A 21093-nucleotide genomic window follows, 5' to 3' on the forward strand; every position below is an offset into this window, starting at 1 on the left:
AGTTCACAGACTTTTGAACCTTCTCCAGAACCTTTCCCAGATCAGGGCAAATGGAGTGAAGGCATAGCTGTGTTTGTTCGGCCAATCGTGGACAAGGGCCTCTGCGCCGATCGCAAGTGAGTCTGGAACTGGTGAGAAATATACGTCGATCTTCCGGTTCAATCGAGTCATAAATAGATCGACTTCTGGCAGTCCATACTCTTTTGACAGGGCTCTGAAGAAACTGTCGTTGAGACTTCATCCCGTGGGCAGACCTTTTTCTTCTCGTGACAGTGTGCCGGCTACTAGATTGAGTGACCCGGCGATGTGTCTTGTCCTCAAGTGGACGTTCAGGGCCATCGTAATCTCAAAGAGCTTTATGGGTTCCTCCTCTAGGGAGAAAGAACGGGTTCCGCCCTCTTTGTATATGTAATTGACTTCAGTCAAGTTTTCCGTCGCTATTATGACTACCTGATTTCTTAGCTCTACCGCAAAGGCTTTGATTGTGTTGGCTTCCGCTCGCATCTCGAGGCAATTTTTTTGAAGAGGCTTCTCTTCTGGAGACCAAGTCTCCGAAGTGTCTTGATGTAGGTCCTCTAGATAGCCACCTCCCCCTGACGTTGAGCTGTCAGTGAATATTGTTTTGGAAACAATAGGGAGTTTCAGAGGAAGGCCTTCACTCAGCCAATCTTTATTCAGCCACTGTGAAAATGCCTCTTTCATCTCTGTCGTAATTAGGATGTTTAAATCTATGTTGCTCCAAGACTTGTCCCACAATCTGAGCATTAGTAACTGACATTTCCTGAGATGTAGTCTGTTGAAAGGAATTACTCTTGAGCCTGCATTGATGAGTCTAATCAGCTTCATCAGTTGCCTTATTGAGGCATGCGATTTTTCCAGAGCCGCCTTGATTGCATTTATCAAGTTCTTAATCTTTTCCAGGGTTAGGTACACCCTCTTTACCTCCTGGTCTACCAGAAAACCCGAGAAATATGATCCGTCGTATAGGTTGCAATTCTGATTTCTCGCTCGCCTGAACCCGAGTCTGTGCAGGAGAATCATCTGATATCTGGCTCAGTGTGAACCCAAGTAAGGGCTGGAAAAATCATAATGGTCTTTACAATGTTCTGTACTAATGACTTTTGGTAATTGTGCAGAATTTAATTGTTCATGTAAGCAAGCCATTGGATGGTTTGAAGATGGCCATAGCTCACGATGGCACTTTGAACTGATGTATTTTGTTTTTGAAAGTGAACCCTAACCTCATTCTGTGAGTTAGGTCCTTAAAGTCGGCGGAAACATGAAATACTTTCCAGAGGTAATAATTTTGAGTATGCTCTAGAAAGAATATTTGAAAGATGCTGCTGACATCTATTAACAGAATCCAAGAACTTTATCAGTTTTTGTGATAGCGTCAGGAGAGACGTTCTCTGCCTTTAACATCTTTATGACACTACCTAACATGAGGTCACTGTATGATAGCATGCTCAAAGTCACTCGTGTAGAAGAATCGAAGGCCAAGGATGACTTTCTGTCAACTGATATGAACTTTATGTACTCTACTTATCCAGTTGATGGTAACAAAATGAACTTTGGGTTTAAGCGTGGTACCTGTGAAGCTGAAAAAGCGTCTTGACATTTGTAAGCCCTCGCTCGGTCCGGGATGCCGAAAGGGTCAAAGAAGTACTACGTTGTGAACGATATTTTCATCAATATTCTAATTATATACTGTTATCCAGCTAGCATAGCATTTTTGAAATTGGATGCTGGAAGTAAATTCGACTCTAATCACCAGAAAAACTTACCACATGCCAAACCAGACCTATAGGTTAGCGCTGTAGTCGTTACAATATTATGCAATGACGGTACGTACGTCCAAGGCGTCGTGACCTTATATAATGGCGGTCTGTACTTCCGAAGCATTATGACCTTATGTAATGAGGGTCTGTGCTCCCAAGGCGTTATGACCTTATGTAAAGGTGGCCTGTAGACCCAAGGTGTTATTATCTTATGTAATGCCGGTCTGTACGCCCAAGGCGTTATGACCTTATTTAATGACGGTTTGTATACCCAAGGTGATTTGACCTTATGCAATGACGTCATGTACACCCAAGGTGTTGTGACCCTATGTAATGACGGTCTGTACACCCAAGGTGTTATGAACTTATGAAATGTCTGTACACCCAATGGTGTTATGACCTTGTGTAATTCCGGTGTGTACGCCCAAGGCGTTATGACCTTATATAATGACGGCCTGTATACTCTTTATGTAATGAATAATATACCATACCATAAATATTGGGTTTAATACACCCAAATAATTAAAATACAAATAATTACAATTAAGACACAAACATTCACTTCTGTAATTTTCTGTTTCATGATTTCTGCGTACCATCAGGGTTGCCAGCTGCCAATATTTAAAAAGGGGTAAAACTGAGGAAAAGGGGGAAATTTTACTCGAAGAGTGAAAGTCTATGCTTTCTCTCGGTCCGATATGTCGAGAGGATCAAATAAATTATCCAGTTCTAAGAGTGGCGTATTATTTGTTTTTGACTGCAATTCTTCTGAGCACTGCTTGATGAAGATTTTCAGCGTTGGGGAGAAAGGTAACGTGATAGGCGGGTTTCTCTTGAATTGCTCAATTGCCAAAACCAGCTCTTCCGCCGAGCGAGGCTGTTGGGCTGTAATGGTAGGCCTGGGGCAAATGGTGTCATCCAGTACCTCTTATACAAGGTCCTGCGACTCTGCCAAGGAGACCATGCCATCCTTTTTGGGCTCGGTGCCTAATTTTAACCAATTATAAAGTCTTAGTTATTAGATGCTGGGCCTAATCTGAGCTGCAATCTCCAGACCAACTTATCCCTTGCCAGAAGGCCTATTACGCCGTAGGCGTTATACGGCCTATAACGCCGTAGGCGTTATAACCTTGTGTAATGATGGTCTGTACGCCCTAGGCGTTATGACCTTATGTAATGACGGCCTTTACGCCCTAGGCGTTATGACCTTATGTTATGACGGCCTATACGCCCTAGGCGTTATTACATTTTGTTATGAAGGCCTTTGAGCCCTAGGCGTTATGACCTTATGTAATGACGGCCTGTACGCCCTACACGTTATGACCTTATGTAAAGACGACCTATACGCCCTAGGCGTTATGACCTTATGTAATAACGGCCTGTACGCTCTAGGCGTTATGACCTTATGCTATGACGGCCTATACGCCCTAGGCGTTATGACCTTATGTAATGATGGCCTTTACGTCCTAAGCGGTATGACCTTTTGTAATTACGGCCTGTACGCCCTAGGCGTTATGACATTATTTAATGACGGCATATATGTCCAAGGCATTATGACCTTATTTAATGACGGCCTGTACGCCCTAGGCGTTATGAACTTATGTAAACTTATAAAATATAACCTATGAAAGGTATTATCCATACCCAGATACTGGATTTACCGCAGCTAAACCATTAAAATACAAATAATTATCTGGCCTACTAAACACCAGGCCTAGAATAAAAGTAGATATTTATATAAATATACATAAATATGTTAAAAATGTGTATATGTTTCATATGTAGGAAACCTAGGAGAAACATTTCTGAAGTGCATCAATGTATTTTAAAAACGCATAAGAGTTTAAAATGAAAAAGGTTGCAAAATTTACATAATATGGTTTTTCATCTTTTCAACATTTGAATTAACCACTTTAGTTGCACCAAAATGAACAAAAGAAGGACTCGTGGAACAGTCTTTTAAGGTACTAAAAATCAAATCAAAATTTGAATTTTTATATACAATATCGCAATAGTGTCCAGGATATCTCTATTGAAGAAGATATAATCATTAGCAAACATTACACATACTCCCGAATCGATGTTGCGGATAACTGTGCAATATGTATACTGGGAGGGTAGGAACTTCCTCTCCAATTGAACAAATATTTTGATTATAAACTCATTTTCTTTTTTACTAATAAAAATGTTTTATATGTTTAATTAAAACCAAGAACTACCTTGGCTAGTGTCTATCCTTGTGACCCTTACACCACAAAATAGAAACATGGCATGAATTAGTTATGGAGAGGGACTGGATCGCTGTGGAAACGTTTGTTTTCGGTGGAATTGTGGTGTCTTGACCCCGTCTTTGCATTGCAAAACCGAAGAAAGCTTTTGTTAATAGATGTACCAACGTATGAGGTAATGGCGACGCCAAATCGGCTACATAATTTTTCTTCTTTAAACTGGCAAATTGACATTTCTGACCACAGGAATAATCTAAATAGGCTACAACTTTAAGAAAACGTTTCTATTTTTCTCAGGGCAGCTGTGCCAAAGCTGTGTTGAATGTTGAACTATCATGCTATCAAGAACAGGCTCAAATTGTCTACGGTTAGAAGACAAACAAGAATGAGAATCCATATATAAAAGCCTGCCATGTGCCAGGGCCCAAGAAAAAAGCAGCTGGGCTCAAGGGCTTTTGGAATCTAATTTTAGATCTATTGTCACATATTTTTGAAGCCTTATAAGTAGGAACAGTTAGGTATAGACTGTTGGAAATACATAATAGGCCTGTCCACTTTATGGTTTTAAGCATTAAAACTATGAATAAAGCTTTAATTTCAGTAGCTAAACCAAGTTTTCCAAACTAGTAGTTTTCACCTTAGTAAATTTGCAAACTGAATACAGGTAGTAGCTGTAACAGCTGACAATCAACTAGCAGCCATATTTTACTTTTTACCATGAAAGTTTACCATTACCTAAAATCCAAAAATAAACTTCAAATAGAGTGAGACACGAATTACAGTGTTTGAGTTTAAATACCCTCTTCTTAAAAAAGAAGAAGAAGAAGACTAATCACAATTCTAATGCTTTTAACTGCTGAAGGAGTGTAACCTTTGCTTTCAACTGTACTAAGGTAAAAATTGGTTTTGCAGTGCTTTAAAGTCATTTTTAGTCATTACAGCTTTGGTATTTTCAGGGACTTTTGACTCTAATCTCCTGACTAAAATCTGATTGCCATATCCAAGTGTTGATAGTATTATACTTCTCATAAATTACCATTGACTCCATTTCATGGTCTTTTATGGACTTGCCTCAAATTTTGAAAATTGCTGAGCTGATCACTGCTTCTGAGGGTTCTTTTGTTAAAAAAGGTAAGTCGTATAGTTTAATTCTCTGTTACAGAATAAAGGAAAAGCTGCTTTGCCTTAGAAAATAATTTTTACTTTTTATCCTTCTTACTCATTAAGTGGTCCTTAGTAAAGAAAAAAAGTAACTGTGTATACACTTGGATTTAACCATTAAGAGTTGAGGGGTGATAAAAGTGGTTGTTTTGTGGGTGGCCGGCATTCAGCCCCACCTCCCCTGGAAAAGTGCAATAAATAAAGTGCCAATTATGTTCTGGTCTTGAGGAGACATGGGGGCTGTCAGCCCTACTCATTTTAATTTTTCGTTTTGAGCTTGACAAGGTTATCTACTGTAATTTCTGTTTGTTTTGGGTTTCATTTATTTATTGATGGTGATTTGTTGTAGTTTTACACGTGGAAGATAAGAATAACTTACTTGTAGAAATTGACAACGCATTCGTCCGTAAAAACTTAAACAATAAGAAGTTTTTGGTTCCCAAAGCCTTTTTGGTGCCATATGTTTTTAGCCTAATTTTGATGATTTTTCACACACTTTTTTTTTTAATTTGGCACCTGCTACTGCCAGAAATTGCAGAAGTTCATGTGGAAGTCTTCAACAAAAATGTATTTGCGTTTTTTTTTCCAAGTTTTTAAGTTACTTATAGTGTGTAAATTTGTTTTTTTTTCTTTTCGTCAGCACTTCTAAAAAAAAAAACAACTCAAATAAAATTCTCAAGTTTGGAGGACCCAATTTTCCGCGGGGGCATGTTCTGCGAGGAGATATTTTCAGGAGGGTATTTTTCGCGGGGTGGGGGGGTATCTTTTGGTGGGGGAGGTAAACGCTTAGAACCGTTTTGTGACACAAAATGTATATAGACTAAATTTTTTTGCCAAAATTTTTAAGTTGGGGTAGACAACTAAGCAACTGGCAGAAGAATTTTCTCTTGCTCTTTCTTGTATGTAGGTATGATGAACAAAATTATTACCATTAAAGAGGGAGTAATTATGGGGCAGTAAGATTTTTTTCATTTTATAACATAACTAATGTTGAATTCAGATAGGTATAGCAAGTTATAAGACATTTAAGAAAGGGATAAAGTTAGTTGGATTTGACTGCTTAATTTTGGAAGACTACATTTTGTTTTTTATGTTTTTGGAAATAATCTACTTGATGCAGAAAACTTCAGTTGATTGTAATTTAGGGTACTTTTAATTGTGTCAAAAACTTTCTTTATTTCTGGGATTAAATTTTTTTATTTTTTGCCATATTTAATTATTCAATTTTTCTTTTTATTCAATATATTATTATTGATTAACCCTTATCCAGGACCTTCTATTTGAATGAATTCCCATGAATTTTATTGAATGTTTCAGGGCTTTTATTTTGCTTTATAAAAAGCAGATTTAAAAACGATTGGTGAAAAAACCTGCATATGCCTCTGATTTTATTTAGATATGTATATTCAAGGTAAATACAACATTGAATATACATGTATATTTTTATTCTTAACGTAATTAAAAGGAAAAGCAGTTTGATTTGTTTAGTAAGCTTTATAGTTTAATGTCATATGTGTCTATTTGATTAATTTTAGATTAATTTTATTTGACTAAATTTTTTTTTAGAAGCTGATGATGCTTTGCCAGGTAACAGTGATATGCTGTTTCACATTCCAAACCATTTTTTTCTCCAAAACGTGAAGATGTATCTTTGCCTACTTTACCCAGCATTTCAGGACCTTGCAAATTTGAATATGATACCCAGGAATCAGGACTCGCATGTTCTGACAATAAAGGTACATCTCAAATGTTTGATTTTTGTAGAATCAAATGTATTGGATAATATTTTATGGGATAGAAATAGGACAAAGGGGATTTAATTTTAAAATGGAGGTTTTTTTTTAGCTTTTTCCAATGCGTAGGTGTTCGACAAACAGTTTTGTGGTTATAGATGAAAGTTTTCATGTTTTTGCTTGGACAAGCTTTTGGCTATTTGATATTGATTTACTTAAACAATACATTCAAACAATAATAAATAATTAATATTGTTCATTTGAAGTCAAAGTTTTGCGTTTGTCTCTAGAATGATTTGTCCAAAATATACAGCTAGAAGCGGTTAATAAGTACCATTGGAATTTAAAAATAAACAAGAAACTCAAGTTTTACGCAAGTATGTAATTCCAGGGACATTTTGGGGGCATTGCCTCATTTACTTCAGATTTATAAAAATAACTTTGTTGGAGTGTTCTGGCTATAAGTGAAACCAATCAACTTTAAGAAAAGAGTCATATTTAGAAAATTCAGAAAAGGGTTAAGGGGTCTGGTTTAGTGGTCTATAGCTGTAAAATAATACGATTTGAAAACCACAAAATGATTATAAATTTTAGATTATTCATTTTAAATTTGTACTTCTAAAATTTCTGCGCCCGGGACGATTTTCCACTCAATCCCTCTTCTGTAAAACCACCTGCAGGGAAAAGTGTGTTAGAAAATTTGTGAAAAACACAAGCATAAATGTGTTTTAAAGATGTCTGAAAATTCTGATGATTCTGTTCTGAATTTTCTCCCGTTAGTCTAAGGGAACATCAAGTCTCTTTGCGGAAAGGGGCCATCACAAATATGAGCCAAATCTCAGGCTGGACCATTAAGGGGTGACCGGTGTCGACGCAAAATTGATTGGCTGAGTCAAGGCCTTCCTCTCAAGTTCCCTATTGTTTCCAAAACAATATTCACCGACAGCTCAACCTACGGGGGAGGTGACTATCTAGAAGACCCACATCAAGACACTTTGGAGACTTGGTCTCCAGAAGAGAAATCTCTTCATATAAATTGCCTCGAGATGAGAGCCGTAGCCAACACAATCAAAGCCTTTGCTGAAGAGCTAAGAAACCAGGTAGTCATAATAGCGACGGACAACTTGACTGTAGTCAATTACATATACAAAGAGGGCGGAACCCGTTCTTTCTCCCTAGAGGAGGAACCCATAAAGCTCTTCGAGATTACGATGGCCCTGAACGTTCACTTGAGGACAAGACACATCGCCGGGTAACTCAATCTAGTAGCCGGCACACTGTCACGAGAAGAAAAAGGTCTGCCCACGGGATGAAGTCTCAACGAGAGTTTCGTCGGAGCCCTGTCAAAAGAGTATGGACTGCTAGAAGTCTATCTATTTATGAATTGATTGAACCGGAAGATCGACGTATATTTCTCACCAGTTCCAGATTCACTTGCGATCGGCGCAGATGCCCTTGTCCACGATTGGTCGAACAAACACAGCTATGCCTTCCCTCCATTTGCCCTGATCTGGGAAAGGTTCTGGAGAAGGTTCGAAAGTCTGTGAACTGCCGAAATAATGCTAATTGCTCCGCGACGGCCTCGCCAAGCTTGGTACACGAATCTTCTCAACCTGTTAGTAGACTTGCCTATACCCCTCGGAGATTAGTCAGATCTCCTCCAGTAGGGTCGACTTCCCCACCCAGCACTAAGGAATCTATTTTTACACTGCTGGAAGATATCGAGCGTGGACACGAAAAGAGAGGTTTTTCTAAAGAATCTGCCCTTGCAATTGCCCGGTCCAGCGACGATCTACCATTGAATTGTTCAATGAAAAATGGCAAGTGTTCGTAAGTTGGTGTAGTGAAAGGAAGATTAATCCTCTCGCAACCAGAACTCAGACAGTTGCAGAATTCATGATATATCTAAATACTGGTCGAAACTTCGCACCATCAACGATAGAAGGTTGTAAAGCAACAATATGCAGAACGCTAGCTCTGGCTACTGGAACAGATATCAGCAAAGATACTTGTTTGACGAAAATAGTACAGAATTTTGGCACGAGTCACCGCGGACACAACATGATATTCTTGCCTGGGGTCGTGGCCTTGTTCTAACGTATTTAGAACTTCACGATTTCTTGACTTGTGGAATATTGATATGAAGGATGCTACTCTAAAGACGGCATTTATTACTGCCATCGCATCTGGTCGTCGAAGGAGTGAAATACATGCCTTGTCTTTCAGTACAGCACAATTTTCGGATAATTCAGTAACTCCCAGGTTTCTCCCTTCGTTTAGACCCGAAACCGTGAAGCCTCATGAGATACCTTCTCCTATTCTTCTTCCCGCGCTAGATGTAGATCCAGCGTTTGGGTCCAGTGAGAATACTACCGGCCTACGCACAGCGAACAGCTAACGTGGGGGTCAGAAAAGGGAGAAAAAGGTTCTTCATTCCTTTTTCTAAAACAGCACCACGAGAGGTGGCAGCTGGGACCATTTCTTCTCGGATAAGGCAGGCCATAACTATGGCATAGGAGGCAGCAAAAGAAGAGTGTGGAAAAAGGAAAGCACATGACACAAGATCCATGACGACGTCACGGGCGCGATCAAAATCAGTACCACTAGCTGATATAATGAGTACTGGTGGCTGGTCTTCGGAGTCTTCTGCCAGACAACACTATCTTCATGAAATAGAAGATCAAACCGATGCTCAACATTTTGTTGCGGTTCAGACAGTTTTATAGTTTATACATTTGAATATTGGAGTTTAAAACTAATATTTTACATTAGTTGATTTATGAACCCACCATCAATCGGTTGGAATCTAAGCTTTTGTTAATAGATGTACCAACGTATGAGGTAATGGAGACGCCAAAACCAAACTTTCAAAGGAAAGTTCAGTTTGGCTAGCCGATACTTACCTCATACGTTGGTAGAAAGAATCCCTCCCTCCTCCTCACTCATTGAGAATTAAGGAATTATAAGGGATTTAGTTCAAAATAGAAATTAGCCTGAATTAGTTATGGAGAGGGATTGGATCGCTGTGGAAAGTTTTGTTTTCGCCGGAATTGTGGTGTCTCGGCCCCGTTCCTACATTGCAAAACCAAAGACAGCTTATTTTAATAGATGTACCAACGTATGAGGTAAGTATCGGCTAGCCAAACTGAACTTTCCTTCGAAAGTTCGGTTTTTCAAGCTAGGCCCTGGCATGGCTACAAGATAAGCTTGTATATATTGATTCTCATTGTCCCTTATCCTGTAACTGCAGGCAAAGTGAACCTCTTCTTAATGTCATGGTGTCACCATAGGTTCAATAAAACCACCATTGGAAAAATACAAATTCTTCCAGATTGTTTCAGTGGCCAGAAATGCCAATATGCTAGTTAAGAGAGAAAAACTATGTAGCCAATTTTGAAGCCAGGCCCCAGCACACAGTACGTGGTAGGGTTGAATATATTGATTCTTGTTGTAAATTAATTAAAAAAAACTTTTTCCACAAAATAAGTTTTTCAAAAAAAAATAAGAACTCCATTAAACAAAAAATGAGCAAAAATAAAATCAAATAAACTACCAAGCGTTAAACAACCAAAAATCAGAATCGATAAATAAATGAAACCCAAAAAAAACAGAAATTACAATAAATAACCGACTCGAACTCAAAACGAGCGGAAATTAACATAAATTGGGCTCGAAACCCTTATGCCTTCCCAATGCCAGAACAAAATTTGCCGTTTACTGAAAAAATATAAATATTTTTACTTTTATAACTTTAATAAATCAAATAATATTAACATTTTGATTACTAAATATCAGTAAATGTATATTAAACTGACAATGAACATTCATTTGTATTTTTTTCCGTAAAGTGCAAATTATGTTCTGGCCTTGGGAAGGCATAGGGGTTTTGAGCCCTACTCATGTTAATTTCTGCTCGTTTTGAGCCCAACTTATGTTAATTTCTGCTCGTTTTGAGTTTGACTCGTTTATTTATTGTAGTATCTGTTCGTTTCAGGTTTCATTTATTTATCGATGCTGATTTGTGGTAGTTTCACGCTTGGTAGATTATCTTATTTTATTTTTGCTCATTTTTTGTTTAATGGAGTTCTTTACTTTTCTTTGAAAAATTTATTTTGTGGAAAAAGTTCTTTTAATTAATTTCTGTTCCTTTTATATTGACATGGTCTTTTCAGGGAAAAAGAAAATACTACTTTATATATTTCGTTTTTTTAAGACTTTATAGTTTGCCCTGCTATTTGTATGCTGGAGAAAAATTTTCAGCAATTTTTAACAACATTCACCCTTTTAAAAATCTGGACACAAATAGTAGTTTTTGATTTAGTTTCATACCTCCTCTAGTTGACCTGAAATGGAAAACTTGACACCAATTGAAAAAAAATATGTTTACTTTCTATGATAGCTTGGATACACTTACGCCATTTTGATGTGGTTAAATTTTAAGAGCAGAAGTAACCCCGAAAGTTTGAACATAATACCCTCAGTTGTACTTGGAATACTGCTGAGATGCCTTATTGGGAATTAGCATTAACACAGTGCATTTTGATTTAATCTTAAGTCAACATTTAGTTTTTAAACATAATTATTTGAAAAAAACTACGTTTTCTAAAGAGTTAAAGAGGCTGAGTCACAAGTTCGAACCTTAAAACGTACAGGGATTAGGAGGTACAGTTGGGGGGCTGCCTCCCCCCAAACACCCGCTTCCGTATATGAAAGGGGCTGTGCCCTCCTCAACGCCTCGCTCTTTACGCTAAAGTTTGACTTTCTCACAACTCTTTTTTTTTAACAATAAAAACTTTAGCGTAAAGAGCGAGGCGTTGAGGAGGGCACAGCCCCTTTCATATACGGAAGCGGGGGTTTGGGGGGCGGCAGCCCCCCGACTGTGCCTCCTAATCCCTGTACGTTTTAACAGCCCTCCAACTGTGCCTCCTAATCCCTGTACGTTTTAAGGTTCGACCTTGTAACTCAGCCTCTTTAACTCTTTAGAAACCATAGTTTTTTTTTCAAATAATTTAAAAAAGAAACTGAGTTTCTTTTTTAAACTTTAAATTCAGTATATAAAAATTTCCTCTGACAGGGAATCGAACCCGGGTCTTCCGCCTGACAGTCAGGAGTATCGACCACTGTATAATAAGACACAATTGGTCTTGTATTTTTAGTGTGTGGAATCTATTTTTGACGCAAGCAAATAACCACAAAACTTGATATTTGGTTTTTGGAAAACAGGGAAGGAGTGATCGGATTGAGCTGAAATTTCGAGGATAAGCTCCCAGGCCCCAGGAAAGCTTATCCTCTACATTTCACTCCACTACATTCCCGATCGGACAACGTTAAAGGGGGGCTGTGGTGGGAAAATTTAACATGGGCTCTTGTAGGAAAACGAGGTTTTTCGTAAATGTAAATTCGGGGGATAATTTTTTCGGTCTGAAAATATCAAAAGGCTCTAACAGGTCAAATTCCGCTTCCAATGATTCCTCATTCACCCGGATCCGTTGCCAACTCTGGCCTGTAGGCGTGGCTAATAAAAAAAAGAGAAATGAACATTAAGTGGCTATATCTGGTTTTTGGAAAACAGGGAAGGAGTGATCGGATTTAGCTGTAATTTCGAGGATAAGCTCCCGGGCCCTAGGAAAGCTTAACCTCTAAATTTTAGCCCAATCGGACAACGTTAAAGGGGGGCTGTGGTGGGAGGGTCGAAACTTCCGGCCCAGTTTACCCCGTGAAAGTCGGAGGAAGATGAAATTTTGCACGTTTCTTAGTTTGAGCTTGGGCTACAAAATGCAATCACCGCCATCTCTCTGCGACTTCTAGGACCGGAAATCGCTTAACATTGTGGTGGGTCGCCTCTTTAAAGAGGCACAAGTGTGCCTCCTTGATGGGCAAATGGGAAGGTGGGCGTGGGAGGCGGATTAGTTGCCCTCCAATCACTTTCGACTATTAAAAAGGGCATCGGCCCTTTCTATTTTAAATCGAATGAGCCCTTTTCGAAGTTCCCACGACAATCCCTTCGATACAAAGTGCCCTGGTCTAAACAACAACAACACCAAAAAATAATACATTATATCCACATCGATCTTTACCATAAAAATGTCAAGCCTTCCAATCACTTTCGACTACTAAAAAAGGTACTAGACCTTTCGATTTCCAATCGAATGAGCCCTTTTTGTAACTAGAACGCTTCCTATAAACACCTTATATGCCTCCAGGGCACAAATTACAATCCTTACCCTAAGGGCTGTGAGGATGGTTGCCATCCTCTAAGACCTAATTTCCAGAAATTTCAACTGCGTTAAACAAAATGGCTGTCTCAAAATCTTGATTGGATGTGTTTGGGGAAATGGTGGGCGTGAGAGGGGCGGTAGTCGCTCTCCAATGAATTTCAACTATTAAAAATGGCACTAGCCCTTCCAATTTCCAATCAAATGAGCAATTTTGAAGTTTCTACGACAAACCTTTCAATAAAAATCTTATATGCCTCCAGGACATAACTTACAACCCTTGTCCTGAGGGCTGGTGGGGGGGTGTGTCATTCTCGAAGATCTAATTTCCAGAATTTTCAACCATGTTGAACAAAATGGCTATCTGACAATTTTGACTGGATGTGTTTGGAGGAATTGTGAGCGTGAGAGGGGGGTTAGTTACCCTCCAATCACTTTCGACTATTAAAAAGGGCACTACACCTCTCAATTTCCAATTGAATGAGCCCCTTTTGAAGTTTTACGACAACTCTTTCTATAAAAACCTTATATCCCCCAGGGCATAACTTAGAACCTTTGCCCTTGGGCTCTGGGGGATTTGTCATCCTTAAATACATAATTTCCAGAACTTTCAACTACGTTGAACAAAATGGCTATCTCTAAACTTTGACTGAATGTATTTGGGGAAATGGTGGGCGTAAGAGGGGGTTTAATTACTCTCCACTCAATTTCGACTATTAAAAAGGGCAATTTCAATTTCCAATCAAATGAGCCCTTTTTGAAATTTTTACAACAACTTTCTTTATAAACTTTATATGCCCCCAGGGCATAACTTATAACCCTTGCACTGAGGGCTCTGAGGGGGTTATAATCCTAAAAGACTTAATTTCAAGAACTTTCAACTACGTTGAACAAAATGGATGTCTCAAAAAATTTTTGGAAAAAATTTTCAAAATTTGATTGGATGTGTTTAGGAAAATGGTGGTTGTGAGAGGGGCGTTAGTCGGTCTCCAATCACTTTCAACTATTAAAAAAGGCAATAGCCCTTTCAATTTCCAATTGAAAGAGCCCTTTTGAAGTTTCTACGACAACGCTTTCTATAAGAACCTTATCTGCCCCCAGGGCATAACGTCCCCACCTGGCCCTGAGGGCTGTGGGGGGGGAGGGGTTTATCATCCTCAAAGACCTAATTTCCAAACTCTCAGCTACGTTGAACAAAATTTTTGAATGGATGTGTTAGGGGGAAAGGTGGGTGTGCGAGGGGGGTTGGTTGCCTTCAAATCACTTTCGACTATCAAAAAGGGCACTAGCCTTTGAATTTCAAATTGAATGAGCCCCTTTTCAAGTTTATGTGACAAAGATTTCAATAAAAGCCTTATATGCTCTCAGGACGTAACTTATAAACTCTTGCCCTGAAGATTGTGGGGGAAGTCTCCTGCTCAAAGGTATAATTTCCTGAACTTTGAACTGCGGGGGACAAATTGGCTATCTCAAAATTTTTATTGGATGTGTTTGGGGAAATGGTGGGCGTGAAAGGGGTGTTTGTTGCCTTCCAATCACTTTCGTATATTAAAAAGGGCACTAGCCATTTCAATTTTCAATCGAATGAGCCCTTTTTGAAGTTTCTACAACATTGCATTTTATAAGAACCTTATATGCCCCCAAGACATAACTTACAACCCTTTCCCTGAGGGCTGTGGGGGGGGGGGGGTGTCATACTCAAATACCAAATTTCCAGAACTTAAAACTACGGATAAAACGGATAAAAATTTGATAAAATGGCTATCTCGAAATTTTAATTAGACGTGTTTGGGGAAAAGGTGGGCGTGGGAAGGGGTGTTTGTTGCCTTCCAATCACTTTCGACTATCAAAAAGGGCACTAGCCATTTCAATTTCCAATCGAATGAGCCCTTTTTGAAGTTTCTACGACCATGTGTTCTATAAAAACCTTAAATGCCTCCAGGGCGTAACTTACAACCCTTGCCCTGAGAGCTGTGGGGGGAGGGGGTTGTCATCCTCAAAGACCTAATTTCCAGAACTTAAAACTACGTTGAATAAAATGGCTATCTCAAAATTTTAATTAGACGTGTTTGGAGAAAAGGTGGGCATGAGAGGTGGGTTAGTTGCCTTCCAATCACTTTGGACTATTAAAAAGGGCACTAGCCCTTTGAATTTCTAATAGAATGAGCCCTTTTTCAAGTTTCTATGACAAAGACTTCAATAAAAACCTTATATGCCTCCAGGGCATAACTTATAACCCTTGCCCTGAAGACTGTGGAGGGGAGCCCTTTGAATTTCCAATCGAATGAGCCCTTTTTCAAGTTTCTATGACAAAAATTTCAATAAAAACCTTATTTGCCCCCAGGGCATAACTTATAACCCTTGCCCTGAAGACTATGGGGGAGTTTCCTGCTTAAAGGCATAATTTCCTGAACTTTGAACTGCGTGGAACAAAATGGCAATCTCCAAATCTTTATTGGATGTTTTTGGGGAAATGGTGGGCGTGGAAGGGGTGTTAGTTGCCTTCCAATCCCTTTCGACTATTAAAAAGGGCAATAGCCATTTCAATTTCCAATTGAATGAGCCCTTTTGAAGTTTCTACGACTACGCTTTCAATAAAAACTTCATATGCCCCCAGGGCATAACTTACAACCCTTGCCCTGAGAAAATGGTGGGCGTGGAAGGGGTGTTAGTTGCCTTCCAATTCCTTTCGACTATTAAAAAGGGCAATAGCCATTTCAATTTCCAATTGAATGAGCCCTTTTGAAGTTTCTACGACTCCGCTTTCAATAAAAACTTCATATGCCCCCAGGGTATAACTTACAACCCTTGCCCTGAGAGCTGTGGGGGGGGGGAGGGGTTGTCATCTTTGAAGACCTAATTTCCAAAACCTTCAACTATGTTGAATAAAATGGCTATTGGATGTGTTTGGGGAAAAGGTGGGCGTGAGAAGGGGGCTAGTTGCCCTCAAATCACTTTAGTATATTAAAAAGGGTACTAGCCCTTTGAATTTCAAATCGAATGAGCCCTTTTTAAAGTTTCCTCCACTGAGGAAACTGCGTAGAGGAATTGTTTTCCTCCACTCTTTCTCCCTCTTGAGGGTCCTGACCTTTGATGACATTTAAAAAACTGTGTGTTATCAAAGTGAAACCTTGCAAAATAGATCTTCTGCTTAAATGAAGTGCAACAAAATTGTTTTCAGCTTGAAGACTGTGGAGGGAGTATCCTGCTCAAAGGTATAATTTCCTTAAATTTGAACTGCGTGGAACAAAATGGGTACCTCATATTGTTGAGTTGATGTGGTTGGGTAGATGATGGGCGTGAAAGAGTTGTTTGTTGTCTCCCCATCACTTTTGAATATTAAAACGGGCACTATCCCTTTCAATTTCCAATTGAATGTGTCTTTTTTGAAGTTTCTAAAGCATTGCTTTCTATTAAAACATGATATGCCCCCAGGGCATGAGTTACAACCCTGGCCCTTCGGGCTGGGAGGGGGGGGGGGTGTCATCCTTAAATACCTAATTTCCAGAACTTAAAACAACGTTGAATAAAATGGCTATCTCGAAATTTTAATTAGACGTGTTTGGGGAAAAGGTGGGCGTGGGAAGGGGTGTTTGTTGCCTTCCAATCACTTTCGACTATCAAAAAGGGCACTAGCCATTTCAATTTCCAATCGAATGAGCCCTTTTTGAAGTTTCTACGACCATGTGTTCTATAAAAACCTTAAATGCCCCCAGGGCGTAACTTACAACCCTTGCCCTGAGGGCTGTGGGGGGAGGGGGTTGTCATCCTCAAAGACCTAATTTCCAGAACTTAAAACTACGTTGAATAAAATGGCTATCTCAAAATTTTAATTAGACGTGTTTGGAGAAAAGGTGGGCATGAGAGGTGGGTTAGTTGCCTTCCAATCACTTTGGACTATTAAAAAGGGCACTAGCCCTTTGAATTTCTAATAGAATGAGCCCTTTTTCAAGTTTCTATGACAAAGACTTCAATAAAAACCTTATATGCCTCCAGGGCATAACTTATAACCCTTGCCCTGAAGACTGTGGAGGGGAGCCCTTTGAATTTCCAATCGAATGAGCCCTTTTTCAAGTTTCTATGACAAAAATTTCAATAAAAACCTTATTTGCCCCCAGGGCATAACTTATAACCCTTGCCCTGAAGACTATGGGGGAGTGTCCTGCTTAAAGGCATAATTTCCTGAACTTTGAACTGCGTGGAACAAAATGGCAATCTCAAAATCTTTATTGGATGTCTTTGGGGAAATGGTGGGCGTGGAAGGGGTGTTTGTTGCCTTCCAATCACTTTCAAGTATTATACAGGGCACTAGCCATTTCAATTTCTAATTGAATGAGCCCTTTTGAAGTTTCTACGACAACGCTGTCAATAAAAACTTTATATGCCCCCAGGGCATAACTTACAACCATTGCCCTGAGAAAATGGTGGGCGTGGAAGGGGTGTTTGTTGCCTTCCAATCACTTTCAACTATTATAAAGGGCACTAGCCATTTCAATTTCCAATTGAATGAGCCCTTTTGAAGTTTCTACGACAACGCTGTCAATAAAAACTTTATATGCCCCCAGGGCATAACTTACAACCCTTGCCCTGAGAGCTGTGGGGGGGGGGGGAGGGGTTGTCATCTTTGAAGACCTAATTTCCAAAACCTTCAACTATGTTGAATAAAATGGCTATTGGATGTGTTTGGGGAAAAGGTGGGCGTGAGAAGGGGGCTAGTTGCCCTCAAATCACTTTAGTATATTAAAAAGGGTACTAGCCCTTTGAATTTCAAATCGAATGAGCCCTTCTTAAAGTTTCCTCCACTGAGGAAACTGCGTAGAGGAATTGTTTTCCTCCACTCTTTCTCCCTCTTGAGGGTCCTGACCTTTGATGACATTTAAAAAACTGTGTGTTATCAAAGTGAAACCTTGCAAAATAGATCTTCTGCTTAAATGAAGTGCAACAAAATTGTTTTCAGCTTCAAGACTGTGGGGGGAGTGTCCTGCTCAAAGGTATAATTTCCTGAACTTTGAACTGCGTGGAACAAAATGGCTATCTCAAAATCTTTATTGGATGTTTTTGGGGAAATGGTGGGCGTGGAAGTTTCTATGACAAAACGTTCTACAAAACCTTATATGCCCCCAGGGCATAACTTACAACCCTTGCCCTGAGGGCTGTGGGGGGGTGTCATCCTCAAAGACCTAATTTCCAGAACTTAAAACTACGTTGAATAAAATGGCTATCTCGAAATTTTTATTGGATGTGTTTGAGGAAAAGATGGGCGTGATAGGGGGGTTAGTTGCCCTCCAATCGCTTTCGACTATTAAAAAGGGCACTATCCCTTTGAATTTCCAATCGAATGATCCTTTTTTGAAGTTTCTACGACAAAGCCTTCTATAAAAAAAACCTTATATGCCACAGGGCATAACTTCCAAACCTTGCCATGAGGGCTGGGGGGGATGTCATTCTCAAAGACCTAATTTCCAGAACTTTCTACTACGTTAAACAAAATGGCTAGCTGAAAATTTTGATTGGATGTGTCTGGAGGAATGGTGGGCGTGAGAGGGGATTAGTTATCCTCCAAGCACTTTCGACTATTAAAAAGGGCACTAGCCCTCTCAATTTCCAATTTAATGAGCCCTTTTGAAGTTTTATGACAACTCTATCTATAAAAACCTTATATGCCCCAAGGGGATAAGTTACAACCTTTGCCCTTGGGCTTTGGGGGATTTGCCGTCCTTAAATACATAATTTCCAGAACTTTCAACTACGTTGACGAAAATGGCTATCTCTACACTTTGATTGAATGTGTTTGGGGAAATGGTGGGCGTAAGAGGAGGTTTAATTACTCTCCACTCACTTTCAAGTTACGCCCCCAGGGCATAACTTAACCCTTGTCCTGAGGGTTGTGGGGGGAGGGGTTGTCATCCTTAAAGACCTAATTTCCAAAACTTTCAACTACGTTGAACAAAATGGCTAACTAAAACTTTTGATTGGATGTACTTTGGGAAAAGGTGGGCGTGAGAGGGGGTTAGTTGCCCTCAAATCACTTTCGACCATTAAAAAGGGCAATAGCCCTTCGAATTTCCAATCAAATGAGCCCTTTTTCAAGTTTCTATGACAAAGCTTTCAATAAAAACTTTATATGCCCCCAGGGCATAACTTATAACCCTTACCCTGAAGACTGTGGGGGTGGGGGGAGGGGGGGGAGTGTCCTGCTCAAAGGCATAATTTCCTGAACTTTGAACTGCGTGGAACAAAACGGCTATCTCAAAATTTTATTGGATGTGTTTGGGGAAATGGTGGGCGTGGAAAGGGTGTTTGTTGCCTTCCAATCACTTTCGACTGTTAAAAAGGGCACTAGCCATTTCAATTTCCAATCGAATGAGCCCTTTTTTGAAATTTCTACGGCAAGGCGTTCTATAAAAACCTTATATGCCCCCAGGGCATAACTTACAACCCTTGCCCTGAGGGCTGTGGGGGGGGGTGTCATCCTCAAAGACCTAATTTCCAGAACTAATTTACAGAATTTTCAACTACGTTGAACAAAATGGCTATCTGAAAATTTTGATTGAATGTGTTTGGAGGAATGGTGGGCGTGAGAGGGGGGTTAGTTATCCTCCAAAAACTTTCGACTATTACAAAGGGCACTAGCCCTCTCAATTTCCAATTGAATGTGCCCCTTTTGAAGTTTTACGACAACTCTATCTATAAAAACCTTATATACCCCCAGGGCATAACTTACAACCCTTGCACTGAGGACTTTGAGGGGGTTATAATCCTAAAAGACCTAATTTCAAGAACTTTCAACTACGTTGAACTAAATGGATATCTCAAAATTTTGATTGGATGTGTTTGGGAAAATGGTGGGCATGAGGGGCGTTAGTCGGTCTCTAATCACTTTCAACTATTAAAAAAGGCACTAGCCCTTTAAATGTCCAATTGAATGAGCCCTTTTGAAGTTTCTACAACAACGCTTTCAATAAAAACCTTATATGCCCCCAGGGCATAACTTCCACCCCGTGCCCTGACGGCTGTGGGGGGGGGGAGGTGTTTTTATCCTTAAAGACCTAATTTCCAAAACTTTCAACTACGTTGAATAAAATGGCTATCTAAAAATTTTGATTGGATGTGTTTGGGGAAAAGGTGGGCAAGAGAGAGGGTTAGTTACCCTTAAATCACTTTCGACTATTAAAAAGGGCACTAGCCCTTTGAATTTTCATTCGAATGAGCCCTTTTTCAAGTTTCTATGACAAAAATTTCAATAAAAACCTTATTTGCCCCCAGGGCATAACTTATAACCCCTGCCTTGAAGACTATGGGGGAGTGTCCTGCTTAAAGGCATAATTTCCTGAACTTTGAACTGCGTGGAACAAAATGGCAATCTCAAAATCTTTATTGGATGTTTTTGGGGAAATGGTGGGCGTGGAAGTTTCTATGACAAAACGTTCTACAAAACCTTAGAGGCCCCCCCGGCATAATATACCACCCTTCCCCGGCGGGGTGTGGGGGGGGGGGTTGTAATCCTTAAAGACCTAATTTCCAGAACTTAAAACTAGGCATACGTTGAATAAAATGGCTATCTCGAAATTTCGATTAGATGTGTTTGGGGAAAAGATGGGCGTGATAGGGGGGTTAGTTGCCCTCTAATCACCTTTGACTTTTAAAAAGGGCACTATCCCTTTGAATTTCCAATCGAATGAGCCTTTTTTGAAGTTTCTACAACAACGCCTTCTATAAAAAACCTTATATGCCCCAGGGCATAACTTACAACCCTTGCCCTGAGGGCTGGGGGGGTGTCATTCTGAAAGACCTAACTTCCAGAACTTTCTACTACGTTAAACAAAATGGCTATCTGAAAATTGTGATTGGATGTGTCTGGAGGAATGGTGGGCGTGAGAGGGGGTTAGTTATCCTCCAATCACTTTTGACTATTAAAAAGGGCACTAGCCCTCTCAATTTCCAATTTAATGATCCCTTTTGAAGTTTTATGACAACT

The 21093-nt window shown here is 39.7% G+C and overlaps 1 protein-coding gene across 1 annotated transcript in view; it reads left to right on the forward strand.

The window, feature by feature from the left end:
- The window catches only part of LOC148946382 (uncharacterized), a 184819-nt gene that overhangs the window by 17622 nt on the left and 146104 nt on the right, over positions 1-21093 (forward strand). Inside the window, exons 2-3 of the mRNA XM_089098426.1 lie at positions 4963-5137; positions 6734-6903. Coding sequence (XP_088954552.1) covers positions 5068-5137; positions 6734-6903 — 240 coding nt within the window. The 5' untranslated portion in view covers positions 4963-5067. The remainder of the gene's footprint in view (positions 1-4962; positions 5138-6733; positions 6904-21093) is intronic.

Source organism: Artemia sp. Qi Xiang Cuo, chromosome 12 (assembly GCF_049724085.1).
Source record: "Artemia sp. Qi Xiang Cuo chromosome 12, ASM4972408v1, whole genome shotgun sequence".
Lineage (NCBI taxonomy): Eukaryota > Metazoa > Arthropoda > Branchiopoda > Anostraca > Artemiidae > Artemia > Artemia sp. Qi Xiang Cuo.